This window comes from Tursiops truncatus, chromosome 18 (assembly GCF_011762595.2).
Source record: "Tursiops truncatus isolate mTurTru1 chromosome 18, mTurTru1.mat.Y, whole genome shotgun sequence".
Classification (NCBI taxonomy): domain Eukaryota; kingdom Metazoa; phylum Chordata; class Mammalia; order Artiodactyla; family Delphinidae; genus Tursiops; species Tursiops truncatus.
In genome coordinates, this window is record NC_047051.1 from 6,549,277 (window position 1) to 6,566,700 (window position 17,424).

Consider the following 17,424-nt stretch of genomic DNA (forward strand, 5'->3'; position numbering starts at 1 on the left):
TTTGTAGGGGACTTACTGTACTTTCCTCTGAAGCCGATCCTCTCAACCCTGCCTGAATACTGGAGCCTTGGTCCCAGAGCAGGGTTTGGTAGCTGGTCTGGGTTACAGCCTGGGCTTGTTAAAGCTCATAGGTGAATGTAACAGGTAGCCAAGCTTGAGACCCACTGTTCTACAGTAAGTGTAGAAATCCTGGGCTTTGTCTTGTGTTGTGGCCTTATAACCATCCCACAGGTGTGGTGTTGTCACGGCCACGCCAGCATCTGATTGGGCCTGGCTCTCCACACCTTGCACTCAGACCACATTCACCATGGATGTAAGTGGACTCTCAGGATCTTTCTTTTTACATTTTTTATAACTTTGACTTGTCTTTGGATATGTAGGATTTTATGTGGGTTGTAACAATAGCAACAGCGTTTAACTAAGTACTACTAAGATTTTGACTGTGAAAGAAGCTTTTTACACGTTAACGTGCATTTACGTCATATAGAGAATTTGTTTTTCAATTTCCCCTTTCCTCATTTCTTCCTCCCCAGTCAGCTGATTGTTAAAAGTATATGAAAAACAATTAATTTAACAATAGATTAATAAATTCCAAAAATTTGAGAATTAATATCAGGGTTTTAAAATTATTTTAAAATGTTCTTTGTAAACAGCAAGGCCCACTGTGCAGTAATCAATGCTCATGTGATTGCCCCCTCGAGCACCAACCCCCCGCCTCTGGGGACTACCCATACGTGGAAAAGTCCAAGCTGGACGCAAGGGAGAGGAATTTCCTGAGAACTAGTTAAATGCGTTACCTGTTCCTGAGAGCGCGTCTCATGCTTAGAGGACCAGCTCCCACCCCTGGATGCACATTGGAACCACCTGGAGAGTTTTTTAAAAAATACTGATGTGTAGCTCCCCTTACAGAGGTTCCGATCTAATTGCCCTGGGGTGCAGCCCAGGCATCGGGATTTTTTAAAGCTCCCCAGGTGATTCTAATATGTAGCAGAATTGGAGAAGCACTCTCTTAGAGCACAGTCTTAAGCATGGGACGGAGTGTCAGGACCTTAAAATAATGAACTACATTATGAGTACATAGATAGTCGCCATGGTTTATGCCACCTAATAGATCCGGACTTTTCTTTGCTTGTGAGGTATAGGGTATCTGAAAATGCCCTAAAGCCCATCACTACACTGTAGGAAAATGGTCTCAGGAAAGGGAACAGGAACGGAAATGTTACAATGAGTGTTGACTTTTGTTTCCGGATTTTCGTATAAATAGACTTGGTAGATTTTTCTGACTAATGAAGTCTCGCTTAGACGCCACGTCCAGGGCCTTTGAATTACATATAATGTGAAGACAATGTGGGCGTGTGTAATGGTAGCTAAAAACTTCATTATTATGGATGGTGCTCTCAATGCCTATTAAAAGTAATCATTTAGACAAAGGCAGGTAGACCAGAAACCCACATGGTTTTATGTCAATAAAATAAGCACAAACTTTTTTCTTTTTTCCCAAATGTAAATTTCAGCTATAACAACTGGATTTCTAAGAGACCTTTAACCATCATTAGTTAAAAGATTTGGGTCAATGGAAACCACAAAGTTTTTCTTAATTGCAGCTTATGCCAGCCGGAATGATAATTATTGGTCTCCAGTACTCTCCTGTGCTAAGCATATGATCCAGGTTGATTAATGAGACCTTTCCTCTCTCCAGTTATAACATGAAAACAAATTGCTTGTGTAGCTAGAATGAGACGGGCTTCACCCAGCTAATAAGACTATTCCCATCTGGAGGATTTTTTATAGAATCCATTTGCTTAATAACTCTTACATGACATCTCTTGCTGCCTGTCTTGCAAATTATCACTGGAATGACACTTTTCACGGAATAGAATTGCTCCAGACTCCCCAAGAGGAACCAGTCCAATGAGTCCTTCCTTCTGTCTGAGTGGCTTAACATCGACTCTTTGCTTAAGCGAATCCTAGCATCTGTGGTTTCCAGAGTGTGGCCCAGAGGCCACCAAGGTGACTCTGCAGGCACAGCACTGGTCCCGTTCACCTGTCCATTCTCCAGTCCATGCCCCGCTCTCCTTGGAAAGGTCCCTGCTTCAGCCTGAGACTGCGGCTTCGTGGTAGAAAAGAAGAGTGATCCTGGGAGGGAAGAAAAGGGAGATTTAACATTAATTACCTAGTGGATTTACCATTAGGAATAGTTGGAGAATTCAGTGAGTGCTGTGAATGGAGAATCTGACTTGGCCAGGGTGTTGGTAGAGCTGGGTATAAAAGTGAGTGTGTGTGCGTGCGTGCGTGCGTGTGCGTGTACTCTGTTTGCTTCCCTCCCTCCTTTCTTTCCTCTTAACCCTTGCCCTTTCTCCTATTTCCTTCCTCATCCTTTCTCCCTCTCTCCTAAATAACATTGCATACAATTTCAGACTAATGGAGAGGTCTCTTTAGGCTTAAGTCCACTATATACTGGTGTCCCTTACTCACCTACGTCACTAGTCTTAGCCTGGCAAAAGAATCTTGTTTGATCCCTTTTCAAAAGAAAGATCAGCCTAACAATTTGATGTCTTCTCTCCAGAACTGATATCTACCCACGAGCTTGAAAAGAAAGAATTGGAAGAAAATTTTGAAAAGCTGCGGCTGTCATTACAGGTTAGTGTTTCCTTAACTCCAACATCATGATAATGGCAGCATTGTTATTCCTGTCCGCAGACATTTATCCAGCACCTACCGTGTACTGGATCCTGTACTAAGCATTGGAATATGGGGGTAAATAAGACTTACTCCCTGCCCTTAAGGAGTTGACTGTCTACTCAGAGCTGTGATACAAATAGTGACAGACCAGCACGGAAGGTAACACGTGCTTGCACAGAATGAATAATACCGTTAGCGCCACAGGGGTTCCAAGAGACGGCCCATGTGCTTGCGGTCAGAGTCATGTTTGGGGAAAGGGGAGGATTAGGGAGCAGAGCATTCTAGGCGGGGGTAACGGGATAAGGAGACTCATGTAGGGCATAAATCGCAGGACATGTTCTGGGAATTGTAAAAGCAACTTCAACCCCCTGGAGATGTAACGAAGCTTCTTGGCGTCCCGCTTGAAACCTACACAGAGTGTGGGTCTCAGATGCCAGGGGCGCTGCCTGGCTTCCTTCTGATCTCGGAGGGGAGAATGGAGGTCTCTGCCTTCCAGAGACCCCAATCAGCTGCTTCTGTGAAAAGATGTTGACTGCCCCCAGCCCTAGAGAGGGGCTGCCTGGGAAGCCAAGGGGAGGCTGGTAGCCCTGCTTCCATTGCCAGCTGTGGACGTCCCAGTCATAGAAAGATTACCTTTTAAATATTAGGAACATTCACATCTGGAAATTTGGGAGGTGATTACCATAATTCTAATACAAAGGCAGGAGTTTTGTTTCTTCAATGGCTCACTTTCCCCAGGCAGTGTTTCTCGCACAGAGCCTGCCCTGCCGAGAAAAGAATCTAGGATCATGGAGTGTCACACTATTGAGTGTACTATTCAAAAGTTTTTAAATGGGAAACCACCTGCTGCAAACCCACCCCCGGTCCGTCGATCCATGGATCCATCGGGGGGCCTCACATGCCCACGTGCTCCCTGTGTGGCTTGTCCTTGGCAAATTAACCCCAAACTTCTTTGTGTACCCCACATCCCACACCACCCAGATACATTACCCTTAAGGAACACAACCCAGGAAGGTAACAGCCATACTGTGATGTATCAGAAAACCCCAAACGGTCCAAAACCAAAAGAAGGGAGAGTTCTGCTCCATCCATGAGTCTTCACTTTGCCACTCACATCACACAGTCATGAACTGTGCGCATTTTAGTGGTAACTCATGGGCAGATGCATTTGAGCTGGAGATTTTCTGGTGTGAGGTGGGTACAGTTGCTTAGGCCAGTCTCCTTGGGCTGCTGGCAGCTAGAGAAACAGGTTTGGGGTAAAAGATTTGAGTTTGAGGTTTAAATCCCCACTGTACCTTCTCTTAATAGCTTTGAAATCTTGGACAGCTACATAAGCTGTAAACCTTAGTTTACCCATCTGTAAAATGGGGATAATGCCAATTCCTTCCTCAAAGTGTGAGCAGCTTAAGGGAAATAATATGTGTGTCAATGAAAACATTAATCAATAGTCAATCCAAGAAAGAAATGGAGAATTTTATTTGAGCCAACCTGAGGATTAGAACCCAGGAGACAGTCTTTATGTGGTATACAATGGAATACTACTCAGCCATAGAAAAGAACGAAATTTTGCCATTTGAAGCAACATGGATAGACTTGGAGGGCATGCTGCTAAGTGAAATACGTCAGAGAAAGACAAACACTGTATGATGTCACTTATATGTGGAATATAAAAAACACAACAAACTAGTGAATGTAACATAAAAGAAGCAGACTCACAGATACAGAGAACAAACTAGTGGTTACCAGTGGGGGGAGGGCACGTAGGGATGGGGGAGGGGAGGTGCAAATTGCTGGGTGTAAATAGGCTCGAGGATGTGTTGTACAACACGGGGAATATTTTGTAATTGCAATATTTTGTAATAACTGTAAATAGTAACCTTTAAAAATTGTATTAACTTTTTTTTAAAGATTAAAAGACAGAGCGCTAAGGACTGTCCCTTAGAGGTCAATGCACAGTTATATAAATTTTTGAGGCAAAGGGTCTTACATCAAAGTAACATATTGACAGTGTACGTAGTCCAACAGGGCAAGTAGTGGGTCATCGTGACCCCTTACAGGATTGAGAAGGGAATGTTATCTCCTAAGGAGTTACCTTGCTGGCTCCAGGAGAAAATTGCTTTTTTTTTCCGGTGAGCAGGCATTCCTGCGTCTTCTAAGGGGATCTAGTTAATGTATAATGCAGATGCACCGTGCACACTAAAGAGGGGTAGTGGCCCAGATGGGCAGAGAGAGAATTTTCTGTTTAAAAATTTTCTGATCCTGCCTTAAAAATAAATTGATTTCATCGTGTGTAAAGGGCATAGAGCACTAGGCAGCAGCTAGTGCTATTATAATAGTTTCAGGCGTTGTTACATTTGCCATCATCATCATTATTATGGGGCCGTTGGTTAACTCCAAGTGGTCCCTGCCGGGCCAGGTCACCAGCTGGGTCTTGGTGCTCTTACCTTGGCATAAAGTAGCCAATCCAAGTTGAAGAACAGCACGTCCTGTCTGATTGCTGGGGCACCATTGTGTGCCTGAGGATCTGTTTTGAATAATGGCGAAGAAAGCAGAAAAAACACAGTGTGATAGTTTAGATGCCGCCTAGATGGTACTTGCCTGAGTGTTGCACTGTTTCACATTTTAATGGAGGACAAGAGGCTCGAGAGGAATGCTTGCTCTGACGAGGCTTGTATAGGAGGTGGGTAGCACTCCAGTCATTTTAATTTTTGCAATAAAATAATAGCTAATATTTATAGAGCACTTACTGTATGCCAGGTACTGTTCTAAGTATTAACTCACCACCATCCTCTGGGCTAGGTATTATTATTACCGTACCCATTTTACAGATGGGGAAACCTGGACACAGTGGTTAAACTACGGAGCGCTCCAGTCATTTTATAGTCACGTTCTACGCATGCGTGCTGCGGCCCAGCCGGCTGTCCTGAGCCCTGATTTACACTTGCTGGCTCATGTGCCTTCCAGCTCCACTGACACTGTCTTGCCCTCATGCAGCAGCAAGTGCACTTAATGGCACTGTGGGGGGCTTTTATTTCTTAAAAATGAAATGGAAGTAACTGGAAACAAAAAAGGAGAGAAGGAAAAGGAACCCGCCAAGGCTGGGTTCTCTGTGATGACAAGAAAGCGGTCGAGCCAGCACGTGCTATGTGGCAGTGCTCTCGTGTGCAGTTCTATCGTTGACCGCACCCAGCTGCTCACATGTGGTGAGCGGGGCCATCTCTCTTGCCAGAAGTGTTCACGGGAAGACCTCAGTCCCTGGGTTTTAATGTTACAGAAGTGGTGATGGGGGTGGAGAATTTTGGAACACGTGGCACCAGCAAGGCACCGTCTCTTCCCTCTGCTTGGGCGTCAAGGCTCTGCCCGGCTCCCTCTGCTGCCCGCCGCCATCGGTCAGGGCCGGGGCTGCGGGGAGAGGGCTCAGCGTGGTGGCACCTGCGCTGGCAGCAGGGCTGGGGCCCCGGGCCTCCCCACACACGCCTCCATTCTCTCCACCTTCACACACAGAGCAGCCCCGTGGCGGGCACGTGCTGGGATGGGGGTCAGGAGGGCCCTCCGGGTCGGGGGGGAGCGTCTGAACGGGACAGATTTCACTCACGTGGCAGCTCAGGCCAGGGGCCTGCCACCCAGGGGCGCCGAGCGGAGGCCAGAAGAGGGCCGGGGGTGAGCGGGAGCTGGCTGTGGGGGAAGAGCGGATGTAAGGTGGGTTGGGGGCAGCGAGACGAGAAAGGCGGATGCGGAGGCTGCAGACGCTGCGTCAGCGGCACTTGGTCCCGAGGGCGCGGGGTTTTACGTGGGGGGGGGGGGCTCAGGCTTGCGCTTTAGAAAGCTCCCCCTCCCCCGCGCCCCGACCCTGACTCCCCCCTTGAGGGCAAACGAGTTGCCGGGTCCGGGACAAAGTCAGCGAGTGGCTCCACCCGGTGGAGGGAGTAGGATCAGGAGTGTTTGTGGATCCGGGGACGTGACGCAGGAGGCCGCATCCTCCGGGCCCTGCCATTGCTGTGTTTAGTGTGGGGGGAGGGGCTCGGGCAGAGCCAGAAGTCAAGGTTGGTTCGACAGCTTCTGGCTTGAACCTAACAGATGAGCACAGTTCTTCTCTGAGGTGGATTAACCGTCCTTCCTGAAGCGGGGAGCTAGAGCCCCCCCCAGACTAAGATGCCTCTCTGCTGATGGGCTGCTTTTGTGAAGTCAGATGATAAATTATTAAACGCCTCCGCTCCGCAAGCTTCTTGCTTTCCTGGGGGTGGGGGGCGAGGGCAGCTCTCTGATCTCAGGAGACGCTGAGTCGGGCCACCTGCTTCGAGTGCCCCGCCAGCGTGCGTGCACTTTCCGTGCAACAGAAACATGCATCTGTCAGTGTTCTGTGGTCCATTCTGGACAAGGCACGGAGGCAGGGAGACTGGGGCCTCTCCCTGCTGCATGCGAAGGCCTTTTGGTGGAGCCCGGTGGGGAGGACCTCTGATCTGGACGCCCTGGGAAGAGCCCCCAGGACAGGGTGGTGGCCGTCATCACCGCCTCCCAGGTGCCACGTCTGCAGGGGACCGGGCTGGACGTTTCGTGTGTTACCTGCAGGACCAGGTGGACACGCTGACCTTCCAGAGCCAGTCTCTGCGGGACCGAGCCAGACGCTTCGAGGAAGCTTTGAGGAAAAACACTGAGGAGCAGCTGGAGGTATCATGCGCTTCCGGTCTCCCAGCACCCGCAGGGCCCTTGCAAGGCAGTTCTGTTGGACTCCAGGAAACCCGGGGCTCCCCCAGCAGTCACCCCGAAGGCAGGGCCCCTGTGCTGATCTGACGCCAGAGCGACAGCGGTCAGGGCCTCCCGGGATTTTAAGCATGTGCCTGTCAGCACCTGTGCTGAGTCGGGATGGCCCTGGGTTCTCCATCTAAGTGTTATTCTTGCCTCATTGTACACGGCTCCCCAGCCCCTGTCCCTGGGCTGCTGTGACGAGCTGGGCCTGGAAACACCCCACCCTGGCCAGGCCCCATTCCAGCCCCACGTCCCGTTCCCTCCCAGTGCCGCCTGCAAGGGAGGCATCCCTGAAGCCCCAGTTGGTAGGGTGAGGGGTTTTTCCTCAGGCTGGCACAATTCCTTCCCTCTGATGTAAGGTGCCGGATAAAACACACGAGGCAAAATACACAACAGCCAGTTACATGTGAATTACAGATCAGTGAGTTTCTTAGTAACAAGTATGTCTCATGCAATACTTACGTGAAATTCCAACATAATTGAACGTCCCGTCTTTTAATTTGTCACATCTGGCAACCTTATTCTCACATTTACTTTTCTACAACAGCCTTTTCTGCTTCTTAAACCACTTTGCTCATTTCCTATGCATGGCAGGGGGCGGGGCCCTCCATGGGCACAGTTGGGACCTTTCAAGCCCCACCTGTCTGTTGAATCAAGTAGTCTGCGTGAATGTTAAAAGCCCATGTTGAATGTACTGTTTTTGCCCGCTAAATTCCCCTGGGGCGGTAGGCTGGTGGTATCCGGCCACCCCAGGATCCGACGTTTCAGGGAATGACGGCTTCATCTCTCCTGCTCCCCAAGGAGCTGGATTTTCAGTAGCTCCCCCAGTGGAAACTCGTGGGCATCGTTACCAGGAAGGCTGTGAGCACTGTCTCCCTCTCGCCCTCTCGCTCTCACTCTCCAGTGCCTGTTAGGATGACTAGATTGCGCTGAATTCATGGTGCTGGTGGACACTGGGCTTCGCCGGGCTGCCTGGTAAATAGCTCCTTGCTCTCCGCCCCTGTAGATCGCATTGGCTCCTTATCAGCACCTGGAAGAAGACATGAAGAGTCTGAAGCAGGTATTAGAGATGAAGAATCAGCAAATACACCAGCAGGAAAAGAAGATCATTGAGCTGGAAAAGCTGGTGAGTCGGCCTCTTACCTTGGGAGGCCCCAGTAACCTGCATGATATCCCTGCTGCCACGGTAGATGTCAATATCAACAGCACCCACGGCCCCATCCAGGTGGGGGCCCTTACATGTCCGGTGCTCACAAGTGAGCAGAAAACGCCTTTCTTAGGAAGCCAGGAGTTCAGAAGTCTCAGAGGTGGCCTCATTTGTAGAAACCCGGAGGCCGTCTGATGCCCCGCCTGGCTCCGCAGCCACCTCTGTGACGTGCCAGTTCCTCCCCCCGCCGGGGAAGGTGTGCGGTGAGCCTGCATCTGTGGAGCGTCGCTTTTGTGCACCAGGCACGGCGCAGACACGCTGTGCGCGTGTGTTCTTTAGCTCTGACAGCAATCCACTGAGTAGGTGCTGTCAGGAGCCTCCTTTCACAGATGCGGAGACGGAGGCTTAGGACGAGGTCCTGTCTCACCCAGGGCCAAACAGTGGTCCAGCCCAGGCGTGAGCCCTGGGCCAGAGCTCCAGGCCCCGGCTTTCAGCACACGCTCCGCCTCGCCTTTCAGCCTGGCTCCCGCAGAACTAGCAAAGGGCACCCCTTTGGGGGAGTAGAGCAGCCAGAGTTCACTCCCCGCCCCTGTGGGTGCGAGGGCTGAAGCCGAGACAGTCATCCGGAGTCAGCAGCAGAGAAGCCTGCCTCCAGGGAGATGCCATTCTGAGGGGAAGGTTGGCCCAAGGGTCGCAGGTAGATTAATTTTTTCCTTTTTATTGTTATATTTAAAATAAATTTTTGATACTCTAAAAGGAAATACAATTTCCTCTAAAAGGAAATTATAAGATATAGATAAGAAAATTTAAATGACATATTTCTACTCTGTTAATATTTCCAGAGCCTTTCTTCTGTACAAGTGTACACACCCTAATATACGACCCACACATACATACGAGTGTTTTGTATCCTGCTTTCTTTCAGTTAGCAAACCCTCAGCTTACCATCTCAGTAACTGATCACCTCCTCTAACTTTTCAAGTTCTCCGTATGTCTCGGAAATGTCCTTGAAGCCGCTATATCCAAACCAGGAGCCGGTCCCAGACCACCTGTCGCGTTCAGTCGGCACGTCCCCCTCCTGATCTAGCACCGTCCCTCTCTGGGGACATCTCTCGCTGCACGGATGCCTGTCAGTCAGGATAAGGGCAGACGGGGGTGTGAGTGCCTATTGCCAGCATCAGAGGCAATGCTGGCGTCCTGGCGCCCTCCAGCAGCCCAGAGCTTCCCAGCAAGGCCAGAGCTAAGGCCAGCGGGGGGCTCGCGAACAGTCCTCCCGTCTCAGCCCTGCAGCCCTCCTCCTCCAGGCAGGGCCACCTGCATCGTTATCTGGTCAGCCACAAGCCTCCGGGCTTCTTTGGCTGTATTTAGCCATGCTCCAGGCCTTCTGCAGGTACGCAAGAGTTCTCATTCCAGAAATCTTTCCAGGCAGAGGGGTGGGTAGGGGTGGGGGGAAGAACTGATTTAATCACTTCCCATTTCCTGGGAGGGCCTTGCTGAAGGGCAGGGGCAGAGCCCAGAGCCCTGGTGCCTAAGCCTGAGTCATGGAGAAGCGGCGGTTTCCTTTAAAGATTCCTCTAGCATTTATTTCTCAGTGCATCTTAGAATGGAGCTCTGCTTCGGCTAGGTCTCAGGCCCTGGGGACACACCGACAGAGAGAGCGGGGCGTGAGTTGCAGAGGAGTGGCAACCACAGAGGATGTTCTCTTCTGATCGTGTGCCACGCTGGGCTCGAGCTGCACGTTCCCGGCTGCCCAGAGCCTCAGAAGGAAAAGAGCGTGTCCACGCTGTTTGCATTTCCAGCCCTCCATTAATTCAGAATGTCGTAGAATGCACACAGGCCTGGCCAGAGATGCCAGTGCAGGGCAGACGGCCTGATGGGAAGAACCGGGGGACCCATCAGCCAAACGGGGTCCAGGTGGTGCTCGCGGCTCCTTTCCGACAATGGCAGGGGTCTGGGGACACTCACTGTGAGAGATATATTCTACATAGGAATCCAGTACAGGCACACACGTAAGTTGTAGATATACAGTACATACGATCCACTATATACACTAATATATACACACATAATACACCTAAGAGGGAAATATATACTGTATCTAAAATACATACAACAATACTTCTACTACACACGGTGCACTCTGGTATTTTCTATTCTGTTTTGTTTAAAAAAGAAATGCTGGTCACGTCCCTCTAACCTGATTTTACAACCGACTGATGCATTGCAAACCGCGGTTTGGAAAACACTGTTCTTGATAAAGTTCCAAAGCCCAGAAGCCGAGGGCATTGGTCTGCCATCTGTCCGCAGGGCCTTGCTGAGCAGCTCTTGACACTGCATCTTTTATAGGCAGAGAAGAACATTATCCTGGAGGAAAAGATCCAAGTTCTCCAACAGCAGAATGAAGACCTCAAAGCCAGGATCGACCAGAACACCGTCGTCACGAGGTAGGTGGGCCTGGGCGTCGGAGCTTCCAAAGCATGTGTCGCCGACAGGATGGCTTTGCTCTTGACCTTGGAGCGCTCTGCTTTTATCCTCACTCCTCCGAGCCCTGAGGCTTCCCCACACAGGCTCTTGGCACTCCCTGCGCCACGGGCAGCATAGAACACACCGCTCTGAGCACCCAGCCGATGCCCGGGCTCCGCAGAGCGGTGGGTCCCACCTTGGTGGAAATGAGTGACACCGGCCAAAGCCTGGGGCACAGCTGGGAGGTGACGGGGATGTTTCTGGAGGAGGTTTTGGAGAGGCTGCCAGCTGGGGGTTCCTAGGCTAAAGAGAACCACCGTGTGAGCCAACGCCGAGCTCCATCGCTGGGGCCTGCGGCTGCTGCGCCAGCGCTGGGCCAGGTGGTCATGGCAGAGGAGAGCTGGCCTGGCCAAAGGGCAGCAGGGAGGGGATGCACCAATGCAGCTGCTCCCCGGGGACACTGCTTCCATCTTGGTGCTGCCTTCCTTGCTCGGAGGGCCCCAGGAAGGGAGATGGGGGGGCAGACCCACTGCTGTCACGACAGAGGCACAGAACGCCTCGGTTCCTTTTTCATTTAGCATCCATTAGCTGCAAACATCAACTAAGCGTCCGTTACACACCAGGCCTCAGACTGGGTGCTGGGCACTCGAGGAGGACCGCTCTGGGGCCTGTTCTCCGGGGCTCCCGGTCCAGCAGGCGGCCAGATGCACAGACCAGAGGTGATGGCTGCCAGGGAGGCCTGAGCCAGGGGCAGGGCGTCCCACACCAAGCGGCACTTCCCGCTCTCTCTCCCGGCGGCTTCTGCTCTCTCCCCTGGCCCCCAGCGCCTCCCCTGACCCGGGCAGAGGGGCTGTGGGCAGGTCGGCTGTTGGCGGAGGGTCTCTGGGAACGGATGTGTGGCTGGGATGAGTAGCAATCGCGTTGCAACCCCGCTTCTTGGTCCCTGGGGTCTGGCAGGACCCTGTTCTCCCCGCGGGCACCCACCACCTACCCCCTTTCCCTGCAACCCTCGGCCTTGCAGACCTCAGGTTAAGTGCCTCCCGGCGTGACTGCTGCTCGACAGTTGCTTGTTCTCCCCGTGCAGACAGCTGTCAGAGGAGAATGCTAACCTCCAGGAATACGTGGAGAAAGAAACACAGGAGAAGAAAAGGTTGAGCCGAACCAACGAAGAGCTGCTTTGGAAGCTGCAAACGGGGGACCCAACCAGCCCGATTAAACTGTCCCCCACGTCCCCCGTTTACCGAGGCTCCTCCTCCGGGCCCTCCTCTCCCGCCAGAGTCAGCATGACGCCCAGATGACGCCACCACGCTGCGGGTCGAGCTGCGGCGCCTGGTCCACGAGGGTTTCCGCCTCGAGGGAGTGGTGACCGTGGACCGGCCCGACTGACCCTGTGCGCATGCCCAGTAGCTGTATAGCTGCATCCTAGGCAGAGTCCTTTTCTGATCCTCGTGTAAGACTGTCCTGGTACTGGCACTTCGGAAAGTGTAAATGGTAGCATCTGATGTGCAAACGTTTGACCGTAGTTAGAGCCAAAAGAAAGAAACGCCAACTGTTCTTGAGCAATGAACTTTCACTGCAGAATATCAGGTTAGTTACAAATAGCTCAGTTTTGAATATCCATTGAATAATCATTGTGTACTGCACCGATATGTGTGTATATTTAGATATACGTATATACACATGCAGCGGTTCTGAATTGCATTTTTTATAACATGAAGTGCTGACATATTTTGGTGAAGGTCAGCAGTTTTCTAACTCGTGCCTAAGAATTATTGGGAAATGAAAATGCATTTCTATCTACCTTCCCAGGAATATTTCTACCCAAAATAGAAAAAGGAAAAAAAAAAAAAAGATACAGAGAAGCAGCGCCTTCCGACCTACCACCACGTGGTACTCTGTTCAACACCAGCACCGGCCGTTCACGAACGGTACCTGCCTTCGGAACAATCAGCTTCTTAGTCCACATGATGTGAGGTCACCATTACTCCATCCGCGAGTTTCAGTCATTAATACTTCTGTCATGAGCGGATAAGGGGCAGCAGTGGGAAACCCGGAGGGGGTGAGGAGTTTGGCAGGTGTCACTCATGACAGTGGATTATCTATAGTCTTGTAAACACAAGTTCTGCTTTTTTTCCCTAAATGGCATCTTGGAATCCATCATTAAGCTCTTTCATCTTTGGGAAAATATGGAAGCACATGACCTTATAGGTTGAGGGTGAGAGTGACCTTGGAGTTGGCCAAGACCGTTCACGCTCCGTCCTCAAGAAGGAAGACCGCTGATAGGGTCTGTGTTCTGACTAGGCGTAGGGTAGGAAAGCGTACTCTGCCATCCTAGTTGCTTTACTCTGATGTGATGCTGAAAATGGTCAACCCACCAAAGTATGACCCTCAGCCCCACTTCACTGGCGCCCCCTTCGGTCTGGTTCCGTAACCCAACCTCATTCCTGTACCTTGAGAAGCTCAGGGGTTCCAGCAGGGGCTTCCAGAAATCCTGGGGGATCAGTTCCAAGCTGTGCTAGACCATCCCATGGCCTCCCAGAAACCCAGGTGCATTTTCTGCCGGGTGATCGAGCAGTGCCACAGCTGACAGAGGTCCCATCCCTGGCCCAGGAGGTTCTTCCACACAGAGGAAGGAGCCCGGGAAACAGCCAGCCAGCGGTGGCTGGCTTCTGGACTGGCGTTTGGCTCTGAAACGGTAGAATTAGAACCTGAGAGGTATTCCTGTAGTGCTGTGGACGATTAGAAGCAAGACACACAAAAGAAAGAAGCGGTTTCAACAGTTGATATGGTGATGACAATGATGCCTTTGTTCACTGTTTGTGACGAAGACCCTGCGCTTTTCTCCCTAAGGCCCCTCAAAATGGTCCTGAGCACAGGACTGGCTCTGAGCTTACCCGAGGCGGGCGGCCTCATGTAGGGTTGCTTCGTGGGCCAGAGCCACAGAGCAGGGAAGAAACGGCCCACGCAAGGGCTTGGCTGGCCCAGAGCCCTGCCTGCTCTGTGAATACGGGGCCGGCGTAAAGACAGACCTGGTCTGTGTTCCTTGCGTGAGTCAAGGTTGGGCTTCCCGGCCTCGTGTACATCTCATTTCTAGCAAACCTCCAGGTGTTTGCCCATCCTGGGGACATACGCAGGAGTATCCACTGAAGAAACATTTTTTTCCTTTAGTGGCTCTGCATGATGCTGTGATGTTGAGTTGGGCCTCCCATTAGAGTAGATCATGCCACGTTGACGAGACACACACGTGTTTATTCTTCTAGCAGGCACACCTGCAGACACGATCGCTCAGCCCTCTGAACTAGGAGCTGCTTCCCTAACGGCACTTGCTAAATGCAGTTACGCAGCAATACAGACACCAGTGTTATGTTAGAATGGGGTCCAGTGTGTTAGCCTGTTGCAGTCAAAGTTGTAGTGGCGTTAGAACGAAGCAGTCCCTCACCAGGCGACTAGAGCGTGGCTCTAACCAGCCCTGACCTTGGGTGCTTGAGCTAATTCCCCCCTTGCCCTGGCTTCATTTCCCTGTCATGGACGCCCATTGTATACGGCTCCTATCCCAGAACACGAGGGGTGGCGGCCACCGGGCCCCTTCTGTGCCTCTCCAGCCCCCACACTGTTAGGACTTGGACCTCTGTCTCCCTGGCGTCCACCTCCCAGGCCAGAGCTGCTGCCACGCGGAGATGCCGCAGTCTCCCCGCCTGCCACTCACAGACCCGCGAAACCGCACCAACCTCTTCCTGGCGCGTGGGACCCCGTCGGCGCCCTGCCCTCCCGCCGCCCAGCACACACCCGGCAAGGTTCTGGCGGGGTGGGACACCTGGTGGCCCTCTGAATGGGGTCGCTCGTTCCTCTTACGGCCCCTGCGGGTTCTGTGTTGCCGATTTGTGTTTGAAGCATATTAAAATGAACCTGAGGGACCTCTGTGACATGCACTTGATGTGACCGTTGGCCTGGCCCTCCCAGGCTGCAGGAGGTCCGGTGGGGTCAGGCAGGGAGGTCAGAAGGCCGGGCTTCCCTTGTGGGTGCGCCGGCTGGCCGTCACTGAGTCTCCCCCCGCGTTGTGTGTGCGCCGGCTGCCATCACTGTCTCCCCGCCGCCTTGTGTGTCCGCCGGCTGCCGTCACTGAGTCTCCCCCCTCAACCCTTGTGTGTGCGCCGACTGGCCGTCACTGAGTCTCCCCCCGCGTTGTGTGTGCGCCGGCTGCCATCACTGAGTCTCCCCCCGCCTTGTGTGTGCGCCGGCTGGCCGTCACTGAGTCTCCCCCCCGCAACCCTTGTGTGTGCGCCGGCTGGCCGTCACTGAGTCTCCCCCCGCGTTGTGTGTGCGCCGACTGGCCGTCACTGAGTCTCCCCCCCCCAACCCTTGTGTGTGCGCCGGCTGCCGTCACTGAGTCTCCCCCCCGCAACCCTTGTGTGTGCGCCGGCTGGCCGTCACTGAGTCTCCCCCCGCGTTGTGTGTGCGCCGACTGGCCGTCACTGAGTCTCCCCCCCCCAACCCTTGTGTGTGCGCCGGCTGCCGTCACTGAGTCTCCCCCCCCCAACCCTTGTGTGTGCGCCGGCTGCCGTCACTGAGTCTCCCCCCCCCCAACCCTTGTGTGTGCGCCGGCTGGCCATCACTGAGTCTCCCCCCGCCTTGTGTGTGCGCCGGCTGCCGTCACTGAGTCTCTCCCCGCCTTGTGTGTGCGCCGGCTGCCGTCACTGAGTCTCCCCCCGCGTTGTGTGTGCGCCGGCTGGCCGTCACTGAGTCTCCCCCCGCCTTGTGTGTGCGCCGGCTGGCCGTCACTGAGTCTCCCCCCCCCAACCCTTGTGTGTGCGCCGGCTGGCCGTCACTGAGTCTCCCCCCCCCAACCCTTGTGTGTGCGCCGGCTGCCGTCACTGAGTCTCCCCCCGCGTTGTGTGTGAGCCGACTGGCCGTCACTGAGTCTCCCCCCGCCTTGTGTGTGCGCCGGCTGGCCGTCACTGAGTCTCCCCCCCCCAACCCTTGTGTGTGCGCCGGCTGGCCGTCACTGAGTCTCCCCCCCCCAACCCTTGTGTGTGCGCCGGCTGCCGTCACTGAGTCTCCCCCCGCGTTGTGTGTGCGCCGGCTGCCGTCACTGAGTCTCCCCCGACTCGGCGGACTCAGGATCCCTGCACCCATCTTCCAGCCCGGATCCTTCAGCAGCCTTGCCCAGGCTTTGGGGGCTCAGCGGCTCTGCTCCGTCTCCCCCGTCCTGGGGAGGCCCGGGTGGGTTGGAGGAGGTTGGAAAAAGGACACGAGATTGAGGCCAGTCCCCTCACCATCAACGTCGAATTCAGACGTGGACCTATTGCTTCTACCCCAGAGTGAGCTCGGTCTGTCCTCAAGCCCGTCCCTTTGCACCCGGCTGGTCACAGAGCTCTCCTCTCAGAGCACTGGGAAAAGGCCCACCCGGCTTGGGGGCCCCGTGGGCACAGCACTGCGTTGTCATGCGCTTTCTCATGCCCTCGGGGTTCTCGGGGGCCAGGCCACTCCCTGAACCTAAACACGCTCACTTCCCCCACCAGGGCCTTCAGCCTCGGGGCCTGCCCTGCCTGGGGTCGCAGGCTGGTTCCCTGTGGGGTTTGCAGGGACCTCCGGAGACTCCAGCCACTCTGCCCTCCCGAACCACTGCCGGACAGGAGCCCCTTGGCAGGTGATAGAGCCCCTTGAGTTACTCCGGACCCGCCAGCACCACTGCCGGACCCCCTGGGTCACCCACGTGTCCAGGTTATCGGCGACGGCTGCTATTCATGATCTGCTTGTCGACCCGTCCCCACCTGTTCGTTTTTTCTGGGGTCTTGTGCCACCACCTTTATCATACCCACCCTGCGTTGTCCTCCCCGTCAGCACAGCTGCTTAACAGAGGGGCGCTGGCGCCCGGCCCACGGAGGAAACCAGGGTGGAGGGGCCTCGCATCCGTGGAGAGCTGTGTCCCGCACAGCTGTCTTGCCGTGGCAGAGAGCCCTTTGAAGTCAGCGCTCGGTCCCCGCTGTGCCAAGGGAGGCCACGGCCGGCTCTCCCTGCCTGTGAGGCTGGAAGGAGTTGAGGAGAGCGAAGCTCAGGTAGAAACCGGGGGGCAGGGTGTCCCACCCGCTGCTGGAGGCTGTTCTCACTCCGTGGCTGCATCCTCGAACGGGCACCCTCGCATCGCGTCCCTGCATCCCTTGTAGGCAAGAGGCAGGGTCCTGCCCGCTGGGGAGTTTGGGTCAAATGCTCTAAACAGTCACCACCACCATCACAGGCTAGAGCTCATTCGCTTAAGTTTGCTAAATTTTTTTTTTTTTTTTTTGAACCTGTCTTCTTTTCTCAAACTTCTTTAAAAACAAAAGCAGGACACCTCGGGTTTCTTGAACGCCCAGCTCTGTTCCTTCCCCCTCAGCATGGGGGACATG

At 53.6% G+C, this 17,424-nt stretch overlaps 2 protein-coding genes across 2 annotated transcripts in view; one reads left to right on the forward strand and one right to left on the reverse strand.

Annotated features, from left to right (window-relative positions):
- Positions 1 to 15,351, forward strand: part of LOC101319183 (microtubule associated scaffold protein 2) — a 62,079-nt gene extending 46,728 nt beyond the window's left edge. Inside the window, exons 5-9 of the mRNA XM_019936803.3 lie at positions 2,567 to 2,640; positions 7,252 to 7,350; positions 8,435 to 8,554; positions 10,922 to 11,019; positions 12,123 to 15,351. Coding sequence (XP_019792362.1) covers positions 2,567 to 2,640; positions 7,252 to 7,350; positions 8,435 to 8,554; positions 10,922 to 11,019; positions 12,123 to 12,336 — 605 coding nt within the window. The 3' untranslated portion in view covers positions 12,337 to 15,351. The remainder of the gene's footprint in view (positions 1 to 2,566; positions 2,641 to 7,251; positions 7,351 to 8,434; positions 8,555 to 10,921; positions 11,020 to 12,122) is intronic.
- Positions 7,815 to 17,424, reverse strand: part of SLC7A1 (solute carrier family 7 member 1) — a 79,807-nt gene continuing 70,197 nt past the window's right edge. Inside the window, exon 14 of the transcript XR_002176697.3 lies at positions 7,815 to 8,458. The gene's annotated coding sequence lies outside the window, so the exon portion shown is untranslated. The remainder of the gene's footprint in view (positions 8,459 to 17,424) is intronic.